The 15,942-nt window shown below is 40.9% G+C and overlaps 2 protein-coding genes across 3 annotated transcripts in view; one reads left to right on the forward strand and one right to left on the reverse strand.

Moving 5' to 3' along the window:
• Positions 1-9,416: 9,416 nt before the first annotated feature.
• LOC147867265 (uncharacterized) overlaps positions 9,417-15,942 on the forward strand; it is a 98,798-nt gene continuing 92,272 nt past the window's right edge. Inside the window, exons 1-9 of one of the 2 annotated variants that reach the window (XM_087315064.1) lie at positions 9,417-9,584; positions 9,729-9,837; positions 10,950-10,989; positions 11,089-11,158; positions 11,309-11,413; positions 11,708-11,858; positions 11,948-12,030; positions 12,173-12,266; positions 12,414-12,794. In XM_087315064.1, coding sequence (XP_087171190.1) covers positions 9,476-9,584; positions 9,729-9,837; positions 10,950-10,989; positions 11,089-11,158; positions 11,309-11,413; positions 11,708-11,858; positions 11,948-12,030; positions 12,173-12,266; positions 12,414-12,492 — 840 coding nt within the window. In that variant the 5' untranslated portion in view covers positions 9,417-9,475 and the 3' untranslated portion in view covers positions 12,493-12,794. Of the gene's footprint in view, positions 9,585-9,728; positions 9,838-10,949; positions 10,990-11,088; positions 11,159-11,308; positions 11,414-11,707; positions 11,859-11,947; positions 12,031-12,172; positions 12,267-12,413; positions 12,795-15,942 lie in introns of those variants that run through there. The other variant, XM_087315065.1, reaches the window with a different exon arrangement.
• LOC147867266 (uncharacterized) lies at positions 13,161-14,895 on the reverse strand. Its single transcript, XM_087315066.1, has 7 exons — positions 14,661-14,895; positions 14,362-14,442; positions 14,213-14,278; positions 14,019-14,081; positions 13,852-13,918; positions 13,657-13,769; positions 13,161-13,569 (listed from the first exon to the last, which is right to left on the reverse strand). The coding sequence occupies exons 1-7, from the start codon at positions 14,859-14,861 to the stop codon at positions 13,426-13,428; spliced, it is 735 nt and encodes a 244-aa protein (XP_087171192.1). The 5' UTR covers positions 14,862-14,895; the 3' UTR covers positions 13,161-13,425.

The raw sequence follows: 15,942 nt of genomic DNA on the forward strand, positions 1-15,942 counted from the left end.
TAGAAAATCAAACTGACCGAAAACTGAAATGCCTTCGGACCGACAATGGGGGAGAGTTCAAATCAGAAGAATTCGTCAAATTCTGCCGACAACGCGGCATCCGACGTGAATTTACGGCACCACACAGTCCGGAGCAAAACGGGATTGCAGAACGCATGAATCGGACAATCCAAGAACGGATAGTTTCCATGCTCCAACACTCCGGACTGTTGGATGGCTTCTGGGCAGAGGCTGTACTCACGGCAGTACACATAATCAATATGTCGCCAAGCAGACCTCTAGGACTTCAAATTCCTCAGGAACTATGGATCGGCAGTAAGCCGAATTACGACAAGCTGAGGATCTTCGGATGCGAGGCCTACGCCCTTATTCCGAAAGATGATCGCCGAAAACTTGCACTGCGGTCCAGGAAATGCATTTTCCTTGGATATGGATCAGACGGCGAAATGGGATACCGACTCTGGGACCCCGAACGCAAACAAATCGTTCGAAGTTCGGACGTTGTGTTCAACGAGTCGGCTATGAATCCATCAGTCGAAAAACCGATCGAAGTCCGAAGGGTAACATTTTCCGATGTGCCGACCCTTCAAGAAGGCCCCGCTCTTAACACACGGTCAGCTTCACGGGTAGCTGAACCTTACACCACCGACTCGGACAACTCTGACTCGGCACAGCAGAATAATTCGCTTTCGGACCATCCGACCTCGATACCCGATGCGACCAGTCCAATCATACCTCGACGATCCGAGAGACTGTCGCAACCTCCGGAGAGGTATTCTCCTGGAATTTTCTTCACCGACGCCGGCGAACCGACGTCTTACGAAGAAGCATCGACATCTGTCGATTCAGCCACCTGGCATCTGGCGATGGAGTCGGAAATGCACTCCATTCGGGCAAACAAGACTTGGGATCTGGTCGAACTACCAAAGAATCGACGTGCTCTTCCTTGCAAGTGGGTTTATCGACTAAAAGAGACGTCTGATTCGACCACCCCAAAGTACAAGGCCAGATTAGTTGCGAAGGGCTTCCGACAAGAATATGGCGTCGACTTCGACGAGATTTTTTCACCAGTGGTGAAAATGACAACCCTTCGTTTTCTACTCGGCGTAGTGGCAGCCGACAACTTGGAGCTGATTCAGCTAGATGTCAAAACAACCTTCCTCCATGGTGATCGTGAAGAGGAAATTTATATGGAACAGCCAAAAGGCTTCGTGGCAACTGGCCAAGAACATCTAGTCTGCCGACTCAGGAAGAGTCTATACGGCCTCAAACAGGCACCGCGACAATGGTACAAGAAGTTCGACGACTTCATCCAATCGATCGGCTTCTCCAAAAGCGATGAGGACCATTGTCTTTTCACCAACACAGCTCAAGATGGATCACCCATCTTCCTCATCATTTACGTGGATGACATGCTAATTTCTAGACGCCATGCGGGCGAACTTGCCGATCTCATTCGGCAATTGCGGTTGAAGTTTGCCATGAAGGACCTCGGTCCGGCACGACACACACTTGGCATGAAGATTAGTCGGCATCGCGATAAACGACATCTTTTCTTGTCTCAGACCGACTATATCGGACGTGTCTTGGAACGCTTCAACATGCAATCAGCCAAATCTGCTTCAACCCCGCTCCCCATGAATCTTCGGCTCTCTCAGCGAGACTGCCCGACATCCGGTCCGGAGGGGGAAGATATGAAGTCGGTACCGTATGCACCGGCAGTTGGCTCCCTTATGTACTTGATGGTCGCGACACGGCCTGATATCTCTCATGCCGTAGGAGTCGTTAGCAGATTTATGCACAATCCTGGCCGATCACATTGGAACGCAGTCAAGCATGTGTTCAAATATCTGGCTGGCACAAAAGATCACGACATTCTTTTCGGTCCGAACTCAACCTCAGGCGTAGTCGGTTACACTGACTCGGACTTCGCCGGCTGTATAGACAGTCGGAAATCAACAACCGGATACTGCTTCAAATTCGGCAATGGAGCAATTTCGTGGAAGTCGAAACTTCAGGAGTGCACAGCGACCTCAACGACCGAAGCAGAATATGTAGCTGCGTCCGACGCTGCAAAAGAAGCTTTGTGGCTCGGCCGGCTGGCGCACACGTTTCGGCAAGTCGACCACGACTCGGCTCCAGTTGTCTATAGCGACAGTCAAGGTGTTGTTGCCTTGTCGAGAAATCCGGTTCACCACAACGCCTCCAAACATATCGACGTTCGATATCACTTCGTTCGGGACTGCGTCATTTCAGGGAAAATCGGTCTAGAGAAAATATCCACAACCGACAATGTCGCAGATGGAATGACCAAGTGTCTTTCGGCAGACCGCTTTCGGTCCCTTCGGCATCAGATGGGCGTAACGACAAACCAGTCCGGTTAGAGCCGGACACAGCGCAGGATGGTTTCAGACAACCGACATCAGTTACCTAATGATCGGCTTCAACTCTTCCGACCCGACCAGTCCGGTCTTCTGCCTTCAGACCCTGCCGACTCGAACAAAACTGATATGTTCGAGAACCTAGGTTTACACCTGTAATCTTAGACAACCCATGTATACGCCCATTACGGGGGAGTGTCGAATACAAGTGTATAATGGACGTATTCACACTATCCCTTTGTATAGATCAAGTTTGGGCCATTTGTGTAATTAGCATAAATGGTAGTTGCCCTAAGTCGGTCACTATATATATTGACCTTGTAACCTTTTTGTAAGGTTGGTTGTATTATACTTTTCTATTGAATAGAAAGTCATTTTTTGTGTGTGTGTGTGTCTCTCTCTCTCTCTGTCTCTGTGCACGATCTTGCAAACTGTCATACGCAGGTACTCAACCCTAATCGAATGCTTCTTGATCTTCCGCATCGACACGGCCTTGTCTCCAACACTTCTACCGCGCATCCTTGCATCGGAATGTCATCTAGGAATGGCATCGTTATCTCCGGAATGCAATCTCGAAGCACCTTGTTCATCACGTTCATCATATGTGCAACCGAGTTTGTCGTTCCTTGTGGTAGTGTGCACATTCAGACTAATCTCATCGGTGTCTGCATGGTAGTGATGCCTCGGCTCTCTACGACTAGTTGGAATTGGTCATACCCCGAGTATAGGTCTCCGATGGAGTATATCGCACGACCGGAAAATGCTTCCGAAAATTCGTCCACTATCGGACCGACTCTGCAGTTCCGGATCGTGACCTTGTTCACCGTTTGCAAGTCTTGGATAAATCGGGGCGGCGATGGGCCCGACACGGAGACCCTACTCACGCACACAAACGGAACACACTGGACCCAGAGAAACGCAGAAGGAAAAGCCTCTGCTGGCAGTGCACGAGCTACCCACGAAGTAGAGGCGTCGAACTCCCCGCACCCACAGAGAATGACGGTCGGAGGAGGAGAGAGAGTTCGGCCCTCGGTCCTGCAACTCTTCGTCCTCCTTAACGCGCGATATCCCCTCTTTTCCTTCTCTCCTCTCCTTAAATAGTTCCCAAAAAGGGGTGCCCCTTTCCCTAGTCAAATCGCTTTATTCCCTGTCCCTTTTGACAGAGATACGCACAATTCCCCCTAATAAATGTGCACTACTTAGTATTTACATCAGTTGATCCATTTATGAATCAATATCAAAACATCAATTCATGCATCCATCTGTGTAAGAGCTGGTTCATGCGCCTTTTTGCCCGAATCCGCCTATGGCCGGTTTTCTTCACGACAACGTCGTGACCAAGTACGAACTTGGACAAAGGCAAAGGTAAGATGCTCGAATACGAAGTCGACCACCCCGACGACAATGATTCGGATGGATCGGCTCCCTCACTAGACGGTGAGTTTGGTATACCCATCATGCGTACACCCAGAGTAAAGAAGGCGCTCACATCGGCGAGCGAAAAACTTTGACGCTCTTCTAGAGAGAAGAATCCCGTCACTCGGCTCGGCTACAACGAGTATATGTCACATCATTACGGCTTCGCGACGAAGGTAGCGGCCAAACAAGAGCCCAAGAGCTCCACTGAAGCAACTTGTATCCCACGATGGGTGGAAGTAGTCGACCTTCACTCACACGCTACAAGCCTTCGTCATTGGCTTGAGGGGGAGGACTCGAGATTGCCACGACGAACAAAGCCGAAGGCCGGATGGAAGCCGGATAGAAGTCGACATCGAAAGTCGGACAACGTTGAAAACAACGCCGGATGTCGGACGCCTCACACTTGAGCTTGAGGGGGCGTGTTGAGAGATCAAGCTCAACTTAGTTTAGTTAGTTAGTCAACACATGTAACTTAGTAGTTACCTAGATAGAATCTAGTTAGTGTGTTGACCATAAAGCCTTAAATAGGATTTTGTACTCGAGTGGGATATATTGTAGATCCACCACTCCATGCTCATTTAATATAGGGCTTACACATTGTACCTATATTCTCCTAGCACATGTGCACCCTTGCACATGAAACCTATATATACCTCATTGAAGGTATTTTTGTATTTGATGATGTTTTATAATATACACTCTAGTTTACTCATCCCCCATCTTGTGTTATTCATAAGTCTCTCTCTCCCTCTCTCTTCCTCTCACACACATACACACACATATCACATAATCTTCCGCTTATTAACTTATCACATAATTAGGTATTAATTAACTCTTAATTACTTACCTAATTCTTAACACCAATCTACCAAACCATTTTTCCATGTCTTGCATCCAACTGGAACACAAAATCATTTAACAAACATTTTGGATATTTTTGTTTGCTTCCCATGCAATTCTAGGAAGTCGATGTGAGGGACTTTTTTGAACCTTAAGCATGTATTCAAGAACCCTTTCCATAGCCATGATCTCAATGGGCAGTGATATTGTATCAAGGAGGAGGTGTTTGTATAGCATTTGTTTCTTAACTTGTAGAAACTTTGTAAGAAAATGTTTTTGGACATTTTGAAACTCTTTCCAAGTAGATTTAGGGATATTACCACCCTATAGAAAAGCAACGGTGTCACTGAAGTGTCGATAAGGTATTTCTCGAGGACCCAACACTTAATATCTCCATGATTGCATGTGTTTTCAAATACATAATATGTTGTTTCCCTCTTCTAACCTGCATGTAGGACATTCATTCCATCTATGATTTGAAGGAACTTCGAGACCAAGATATTTGAAGCTTTCCATACATTCAAGTGACGCATTATTGTACATAATGCATGGTTTATCATTGTTTTGGTTCTTCACGCTTGTGACTAACTACTACCAAAAATTAAAGAGGGCAAGTGAGGGAATCATGGGCGCGGATGGTGCAGGTCGCACCGTTGATGGTGTGTGCGATCTCCACCGTCCAATGTGGATAAAAAGCTAACAGCGACTGTCACTAGGAGCCTGACTCTGTCACAAGGAGCCCCGCTGTCTGACAACCTCTGCCACGAGGAGCTCAACCAACTTTGGGTAGGAGCCCGACTCTCAAAAAAATTAAACTAATAAAGAATAAAACAATCATATATAAAACAAGAGTGAATAGGGTTGTGGTTGTGGTTTTGTCTAAGATATGTTAGGTCTATGGTTCAAATCCTTTTCTTCTTTGAATTCTTTCTTTTTGGTTTTCTTCTTCTTTGATTTCTTTCTTTTTTAGGGTTTCGACATTTGGTTTAGGGTATGTAGTCACTTTACACTTCATTTACATTTAAGGGGTCGTAATAGTGGTATTTAATTCAACACCTTAATTACTAAATGTGTTCATGGTGCCGTAATAGTCTAAAAGGTGTAAAATTGTCATCATCAAACACTTAACCATATTGTTGGTTGTACCTTTGTGCCCAACTTTCAAGAGCTCATTTGCCAAATAAAAATAGAATGGCAAGCACCACTACGTCTCCCTAGATGGCCACTTAGCTTCCACAATTATTATATGATAGTTTCGCATCTACAAGTTACAACATGATGAATTCTCGTCTTTTGCAATTGTAGATCTTTTACCCTATGATCCTTCTAATCCGCATCGAGCCCTTAACACTTTTGTTCAAGTAAAGTTAGCTCTTACCATTTGGGCTATGTTTGATTGTCACTTTAATATGCAACTCACTCATGTTCCAAGTAAAGTTAACTCTCATAATTTGGGCTTTTTCTTTATTATTTGACGTTATACCATGGGATACTCTACCTATGGATCATGAGCAAACATAAGAAGATATGACTCCACCAATAGTTACCGACACTATTACCACCACCATGTCAGAAATGAACCTCAAAAGTTATATAGCTTTTAACTTCCAGCAAAAGGATAAACATGGATACAAAATCGAGACCTCGAATACAAACGATGCACTAGACGACCATGATGTATCCTCCAATTGATCTTCCGACATGGCAAAGACACCATGATGCATTGTGCTCTCCATAGATGGTTGTGGTCGATTACTACAGTGATTGAAGTGAGCGAATACAATGTGATCGAGAATGCTAGTGATTGAGGTGAATGAAGTGAGTGTGAGCGATTATGCCAATGAATTCAAATGAATGCCAATGATTGAAGTTCAAATGAATTCCATGTGATCGATAATGCACATGAATGAAATAGATGATTTTAGTTTCTTCAATGATTTAGTTCGAGAATAATTTCAACACTTTGAGAACGATTTCAACTCTTAGTGAATGATTGAGAATGCCAGCTGTTCATGAATGATTTCTGTGGTTTGATTAATCACTACGATGAATGAAATCAGTGCGAGTGATTAATAGACTGTGAATGAAGTGAATGATTTCAACTCTTAGTGAATGAGTTCACCTCTTAGTGCATGCTAGTGACTTTGGTGAATCAATTTAGTGTGATCGTTAGTATGATCGTTGCAACGCCATCATTTCACGTAGTTGGGCACCTGCCTATTAATGAGTCGGGCTCCCTTCTTTGATATGAGTTAGACTCCTCATTAATGAGTCGGGCTCCCTCTTTTGATATGAGCCGGGCTCCTCATTGGAAAAGTTGGAATGTTGAAATCAATTAAGCTTCCAAGTGATATATACCATTAATTGATTTTTGAGGATTTCGAACATAATCTTCAACTCCGCATATAACATTATTGTAGATTACTTTGTGTACCTTAGTGCAGTGTTCACATAGTTTATCTTCTTCATTATTGACTTACTAGGGTGTATGCAACCAAGAAGACCCCCAACCAAGAAACAAGCTTTTACTAAAGCATTGCATACACAATTTATATAGTTATGAATCTAAAAGCTTAAAAAATAGAAGGCTTAATCCATTATCTCAAACTTATCAAGTCATGGCATTCCACATTGAATAAGATTCACATTGAGTCATATACAACCAAAATGAGATTTGTATATTGATTTGAAACTACAAAATTAACCATATTGATATGGCCAAGAATATACAAAAAAGGTTGGTCGCATTGATTCCAAAATACAAAAACGTTGGCAGCCTTGGTTCTAGAATATACAAAAAAGGTTGGCAACTACATTAGCTAGTACATCAAGATCATATATTTGATGTTACAAAGTATAACTCCGAATGATTAAAATAACCCTAAGCCCAAAGTCCTTCATGCCCATTTTACCATGATTTTCCGAAGGTTCATATCCATGTTCGAGTCATTCATAGGCTTTTCAGTAAGGATGTTTTCACTATCCATATCGTTGGATTTGGGGCACCTAGCACCCTTTCTTACAAAAACCCTAAACCATCATTCAAGTTAGCACACAAACATCACTATTTATACACAATATATAGTTCAGAAATGATTCATGCCATACCTCCCTTCATAGGGTATTGTTTGACCCCAATCCACATCAAAGTCTATGAAGGTCTTGGACAGACTAGCCATCTGTACAAACCATGTGCCATTTTCAATAACCACCAAGATGTCCATTGTATTCAAGTTCAAATTTCACAATCCAAGCACACTAAGAAATTGTCAAATGTATACAACAATTTTTATTGATATAACTAAATAATTGGGAGGAAACAAGTCCATATATAATAATATATTAAATATTCAATGGAGAAATGACATGCAAGGTGTCTCCGATAGCATTTTGAATATGGCATATGAGAAGCAAGAAGAAAAAGGGATACAATAGAAGCCCATGAAATCAGAGACACCACACAAACATGTTATTCATGGTGATTCAAATATATTGCATATTAAAATGTTTGAAATATATCAAATTTCAAATCCTACTTTGATTACAAAGCCTATTGTATGTCTAGAACCATATTTGAGAACCTAGTCCTCTTAATAAGATACTGATGTAGAGTGGAAGACTTCAACCATTTAGAATATAGCATATGAGAAACAAATGGTTCCATATTCAAACATGATTTCTATATTTTGAAGGATCACGTGGAAGAATTCAAACATTTAGAATATGCAGGCACACATACATACATGGTATTCATTGGCTATAATGGCATGTCCTCATGGTGATTATATCTATGCTTACAATGCTTAACTAATCTCTACTACGTAATATTATCATTATCGTCATCCAATAGGAAAATAACAAACCTATGATGTGCATCCACATTAGTGTGCTCGAAATAATTGCATTCCTACGTATGTAAACACGAATACGTAAGTGCTCAAGATAATCGTACCTTGTGTTGTAACTAAGTACGTGAGATAATCAATGCTTGAGCAAACATATTTTGTGTTGCTTTGAGCTTAGTTTTGTTTGGTGGAAAACAATGAAAATGGGTTGCAAGAAAATACAAAAATGTTATTTCTAATTCAACATTTCTTCATATTGATGGTGAAATTATAACAATGCATTTATATGATACATTTGAAAAATGGAACAACTAAGTCTCTCACCATGTTAGAATATGGAACCATGTGATCAAATGTAAATGAAAAGAAACCCTAAACGATGTAAAAAATAAAAATAACCATGAAAATACATACCTATTATTGCCTTCGTTTTGCAGATCGAATGTAGGTGGTTGGGAAGTGCTCGCTGGTGGAAAGTGGTGCTCCTCTCTGATTCTTCCCTCCAAATACCCTAAAACTCTCTTTTCAAAATAGATTCAAAATGAGTGATTCAGGGTTTTTATAGTCAGTGCTTATTAATAATGAGCGGGGCTCCTAGCCCAACTCTTGATTAATGAGCAGGGCTCCTTTTGACAGAGTCAGGCTCCTAGTGATAGAGGTTGTTAGACAGCAGAGCGGGGCTCCTAGTCGAGCTCCCCAAGAAGTGACGATTTCTTCGTGTGTTTGTTTTTCCCATATCGGACGGTGCAGCTCGCACCTGCCCTCAGTTAAGCGACCTGCATCGTCCCTCTCCGCAATTCCCTCACTTGCCCTCTTCAATTTTTGGAGGTAGTTAGACACTAAAGAGGAAAGAGAGGGGTATTTTCCGAATTCCATAAAATTAAGGGAGGGGCAGTTTTTGTGAGTAGTAACGAAATAATAATGACGAGAAGAGGATGAAGCGAGAGAAAGAAAGATTCTGGTGAGAGGGCTTGAGTGTGTTGATCTCATATGAATTGTTGTCTGCTCCTTCGACGATCTCTCTGCGCTTCTTCACCATTCTTTCGAATCCCCACTCAAATGGCCTCCTCTACCCCAGAATATCAACCCAAAACCTGCGGTGAGATCCCCATATTTATATGTGTGCATATATATATATATGTATGTATGTATGTATGTATGTATGTATGTATGTGCATTTTATTTTTACTTTACTTCATTTTCATGTGCATTTTGCCTCAATTTTCTATTTTTGGCAAAGCAGAATCTCAGAGCAGGAAGCTGGTATTTGGTAAGACCCATGTCATCCAGCCCAAAGGGGAGCATCGTGCAACCATTGTTTGGCTTCATGGCCGTGGAGATGTTGGTGCAAGGTACTTCTATTGGTGCAAGATGCCAAAAGTGCTATGTTGGCCACTCCTTTGATTCACTAGTATGCATGATATTTATTGATTGATTTTAGCATTGGAGGGGGTGGATTTAAGGGCTTCGTAATTTGTTTTGCGTGATCATTTATAAACATCATATAAAAAAGGGGACTTGAGGGCTGTATAACTATTTGTAAACAGTCTTTGACAAATGTGGGAGAACAGGGTGGTTTAGGGGATTTGTGAGAGAGTGTCCACTATCTTTCATACGGTCTCTATAAGTTTTCGTTAGTACATGATCTAAAATGTAGTAGGTTTTATACAAATGAGGATTTTAATCTCTTCCATTTGGAAATGGTATTGGTTCTACAAATGTGCAATGAAAATTAGTAAATTACACAAGAGGATGGTTTAAACACTTCGATTTGTAGAGAGGATGTTTGTGGTCATAAATGGGGTAGAGATTACAGAAATGTGTGTTTAAACCTCTTCATCCATCTGACATGATGTTGGTTTCAAAAATGGGCTAGAAGTCATGGAAAGGATGGTTTAAAGCTCTTCCAGTTGAGATGGTATTTGCGTTCATGATTGTGGGAGCATTAACATAAATGAGGGGTTAAAGCTCAACCATTAGAAAATAGATTTAGTGTTCATATCATGGTAGAAATAACGTAAATGCAGTTTTTAAAGCCCCTTCATGTAGAAATGATGTTGTTAAATTGTTCACACATGCGTACACAAATAAGGGCATAAAGCCCTTCCATTTGGAATCATAATGGTGATAAATGCTTGACAAATATGGTGGAAAGAATAGAAATGAGGGTTTAAATCTCTTCCATTTGGAAATGATGTTGATATTTAATCTTTCACAATGTGGTAGAAATAATACAAATGCTGATTCAAAGCTGTTATTCCACCGGAAACAATGCTGGCGTTCCAATTTTCACAAATATGGTAGAAATTACACAATGATGGTCCAAAGCTGTTATTCCACTGGAAATGACTTTGGCATTCCAGCATTCACAAATTTGTTAGAAATTACACCACTGAGGGAAAGCTATTATTTCATTTGGAGATGACATCGTTAATAACAATGTATCCTTTTGCTTTTCTGGCAGTTGGGCAGAAGCTATGGAGGATTTAATGCCACTCCCAAATGTATACTATTGATTTAATTTCAGATTTGCATACGATTTCATACAAATATAGTATGCAATGCCTATTTTGTAGTCAATGTTATTGCTGCGTCTATTGCAGATTAAATGGATTATTCCCACTGCACCCATGCAGCCCTTATCTGTCATGGGGGGCTACTCCTGTAATGCATGTAAGTGGCCAAGTCATTGAGAGATGTGTAAGTTAAAGTTGGCATTCTTAGATCAAAATGGGCTTCCAATATAGTTCTAATGCAGTGGCAAAGCTAGTCTACCTCCTTCATTTTGACTAAATGATTATAAAATCTTATTTTTCTCAAAAGGGTTTGATGGAGCATCTCGTTTCGAAGATGCACCAGCAGATGTAGAGGGCCTTGATGCTTCAGCAGCACATGTTGTTGAACTCTTATCCAGAGAATCTGCAAGCAGTGAGTTCAGTGTTTTCTCCCTTTACATTCTATTAAGGGGTTAACTCATGCCACTCTGCAGTTTCCTTAACAACTTCACCCGAGATGTGGCAGTGGTCCAAATTAACTTGGATACAAAATGCATATTCTGAACTCAGTACAACTCTATTTGTAGTATAATGAGTTGCAATGAATGTTATGCGTGATGATCACTTAGGTTTGGAATTGTTTTAGAAGTCTGAAGAGAGGATTCACCATAGGATTTCATTGGTTTTCACATGTTAGAAATCTCTCTGAGATTGTTTGTGTGTACAGTAAAGCTCGGAGTTGGAGGATTCAGTCAAGGTGCAGTAACAAGCCTATATACTTCAATATGCTCTGTGATTGGGAAGTATAGTAATGGCACAGTCTTTCCATGTAAGCTCAGTGTTTGTGTTGCAATCAGTGGTTGGATTCCGAAAGCAAAGTGAGTGGATTTCATTCTTTAGTTTTTCAATCTCCTTTTGCATGTCAATTTGTGGAATCTATGGTTTTATTCTTCTCACTTGTTTTTAGACACATAGAAGTCCACCTAGATGACAATATTGAGGCCTGGAATCATGCTAAGCAGTTGCCCTTTTTCATTGGTCATGGAACAGGCAAGCCAATTCAACTTAAGGGTGAAATTGATATATAGGGTTTTTTAATTCAGAGGGGATTTTTTAAACTTGGTAGCAAGTGGGATTGTATTATCGTGTATGCAGTGGTACTTTCCTTTCATATTTAGAGTTGGTGCTGCAGATGATGGCATGGTGCAATGTAAGTTCGGAGAGAGGGCAGCTTCTTCTTTGCGATCAATAGGATTTACAGATGTCACATTCAAGACGTACAGGGGGTAATCTTATAGCTAGGTTTCCTATTCACTATTGATGATAATCTTTCATAGTGAGAACCATTTAACATATTCTTTTGTACATTTGGTTAGTCCACGTAGAGAAGAGAATTATTATCTCATTCACCCCCATTGCTTGGTCTGGTTCAGAATGGGTCATCATACCTCTCCAACAGAGATGAATGATATCTGCGATTTTTTCAAAGAGAAGCTGCACTTACAAAGCTAGAGCATGAGATGTTATTTAGCAAAACGAGTTGATCTTGATGCAAATTTCAAGAAAGGGCCCCTTATTTGACAAACAGTCATCATTGATCACAATTTCACTGTTTTTTCATGCCTATTCAAGGAAGGCCCCCTTATTTGAGAAACAGTCATCATTGAACACAATTTCACTGTCACTTGGCTCCTATTTGTTAGTTCCTTTGGTTTATTTTAAATTTTTTGGCATCCAAAACCTTAGTCACATGTTTAATGTAACACTAAATGTCTACAAGGTTAGCATTCATGATAGTAGTTGTGTTTGATTCAGCATTGTTTTATATCCTCTCATTCCCTACGGCTTCTGTTTTTGCATATTCATGAAGTCTCAAACCAGATTTGTTACTTGCAAGCAAACAATTGTGCCTAGTAAAGCTCTCAGAACATTTAAAGTAAATTGCAAAAAATCATACTCATTGTCACATTGCATTAATGTTTGGAAATGGGAGGGTCTTAATCTAGACAATATGTTGCAGGAGGCCTTGCACAGTTATTTTAAACTTCCACTAGTTGTAAACTGGCCCATTACAAAATTAAATGGTCTCTCTTCATTGACAGTGACATTAATATGAATTTCCAACATAAAAGAGAAACACTCAATGAACTGCTACAGGGGATATAAACACTCACAAATCATTGTGTGAAAGAGGTAATGGCATTAACCAATGATAAGGGATAAAATATCTATGTTTCAGCCTAATTTCTCGCCTATCTTTCATAAAAAATATACACCCCTTTTCATCCCTCACTATAAGAGTATAGAATATACCTATAACAATACAGCAATCACCATAGATAGTAAACTGTAATAGAAGAGGTAGCTTATCCAGGGATGCAAGTTACTTGATAATCATATCTATCAATTCCACATGTCAAATTGTAAGCATTCACAATCATGCCTTCAAGATAAAAGCCCATATGCTTTTAAAATCGTCTGTAGATCCTTAATAGTCTTCACAATATGGTGAGGTTTTGGTGCACTTCTTTCCTCAATTCCCAGGGTGTTCACCCACACTGTTGACATAAATCCAGCATTCAATCCACCCTGACAATGAGAACAGTGGACACATCAGCATAAGATTGGGATAGGTTGAGCAAACAAAAAAACAAGCGTCCTTGAACTGCCTCTGACCTGTATATCTGTTTTAAGGTTGTCTCCCACCATTATGGATTTCTCTGGTGTGCAACCAACCAGCTTACATGCTTTCAAGAAGATGTCTTTGTGTGGCTTCTCATTAGGTTCTTCTGAAAGAAGAAAGAAAATTTGTTGCTGCTCCATAATATCAATAAGAAAAGAGTGTTCCTCGATTATCATACATAAACGTACCTCCTCCCACAACAATTATATCAAAAAGCTCATCTGCTTTGCATGCCTTCAATTTTTCCCTTTGTATCTAAAAATTACACTTTTAGGTATGGAAATGAGGATAAAAACCATAAGTGTAAGGTGTCAAAACTAGTAAACAGCACACTTGTTAGAGATAATTTCCAGACCTTTGGATGTCCATTTGTAATGATCCCCATTTTAACACCTTCTGAATGTAAGTTTTTAATTAACTGGCAACCAAAAAGCAACCAACAGGGATAATTGAATCAGAAGTACATAACCAGGATTAGTGTGCCTATAATATATATATATATATATATATCATAGCTTGATACTCTTAAGAGTACCTATAGGAATGTACCAATTCAACTCCTTCAGCCCATTGAAAGGCAAGCAACCGTTCACTGTCAAAGCAACTCTGAAGGTCCTAGACACCAGCATAAAGAGAGCAAGAGCACTTTAGACATGAATCAATTGATGCCCGAATATTACATAGTGCTCTGTAAATACCCTTGCAAATTGCATATCATCAACAGCTTGGGACAATAGGCCTTTGTTCCATAGCTGAGATCTCCATTCGGTAACATCTACCTGGTAAATAAAGGAGCAAAAAAAAAGAGCAACTCAGGAAACTGGAATAGATCATTAAACTCAAAAGACAATAGAATTCTAGGATTAGTGAACAATGCCTTGGATATTAAACATTCTGGCTTGGATCTAATAGAAAACCATACACTTCAGGAGATATCCCCAAGACAAGAAATGAAGTGAGTGAGAGAGAGAGAGAGAGAGAAGAAGATGAGGTTCACCTGGTGGGAGGGATCCCATGGCTGAGAGATGAAATGGGCCACAAAGCGATCGATGACAGCTTGGTGATCCAGAAGAGGAAGGCGGGAGGCAAGGCGGAGCTTCACAGCTGCAAGGGCCTTCTTATCAGCGGCGTGAGTGAGAACTAGAGTGTCGTCCAAATCAAAGAAGACAGCGTGGGCCTTCCTCCCCTCATTTCCCATGGCCCCCCCCTCCACAAAGGTAAATGCAGGCAGAGAGACCATGGCGATGAGGAAGAAGAGCTCTCTGCAAATCTGCAGAGGAGGAGGAGGAGGAGGAGGAGGAGAAGGAGAAGGAGAAGGAGATTTCCCACTTGGCCAAAGACCATGGCCGTCCTCCTGGAAACCCGATGGACAGCTCCCGCCCGCCCGGCCGCAAATGACCGGCCATGACTCCTTTGAAAGGAAAGGAACTCAGGGAAAGAGAGAGCCTTCTGACTTGTCCACCATTTTTAGTTTGGATGCCTTGAGATCCTTTTTTTTTTTTTTCTCGGCCCGCCTCATGCCTCACATAACAATATTGGCGAACATGAATTTACGTGTCCGGCCCGGTACATGGATGGTATATTGCTTTAATATATCTTTGTGCTCTTTTATAGACTTTTTTAGAATAGCCTCCCTCGTCTTGATGCAACTGATGCTTGCTAATTCGATTCACGAGCTTGACGTGTTTTTGTGGTAACGCTTGGAATTTGTACTCCAGCTTAAACCTTCCAATTCCGATGACCTAGTTGATGGGTCTGGTCTTTTGGGCTTGACATGTTTTGTGGTAACGCTTGGAATTTGTACTCCAGCTTAAACCTTCCGGTTCCGATGACCTAGCCGATGGGTCTGGTCTTTTGGGCTCATCTCGCGATCAATTGGTTTGATATTGTAGATTCGGGTTCCGAGCCAAAGAATTGTTAACTATCCATATTTTCAGTTGAGGATCATATGCACTAACAACTTGATCCTAAATATAGGTTTTATGAATTTTTGGGATTATAACAAAGTGATTGTTTGAAGACATTGCATGATAGAGCAAAATGTTGGAGCAATGCATTTGTACATCATATCATAAACTTAAAAACCCCTTGCAAATTCAACGTAGCAAATTTTATAGTAAAGGGTCAACACCTTAACAACATGATTTCATTAAAATGTGGATTTGACATTGGCTTCACTATAATAAAATTTCTTCATATTTTTAATTTAAAAATTATGCACACTAATAATTTGCTCCCAAAAATATGGCTCTTATGTATGCTTTGCATGAGCAAGTGCT

Source organism: Azolla caroliniana, unplaced genomic scaffold (genome assembly GCF_043228905.1).
Source record: "Azolla caroliniana isolate FFs.n. ecotype wild unplaced genomic scaffold, voAzoCaro1.0.p SCAF_2, whole genome shotgun sequence".
NCBI lineage: Eukaryota > Viridiplantae > Streptophyta > Polypodiopsida > Salviniales > Salviniaceae > Azolla > Azolla caroliniana.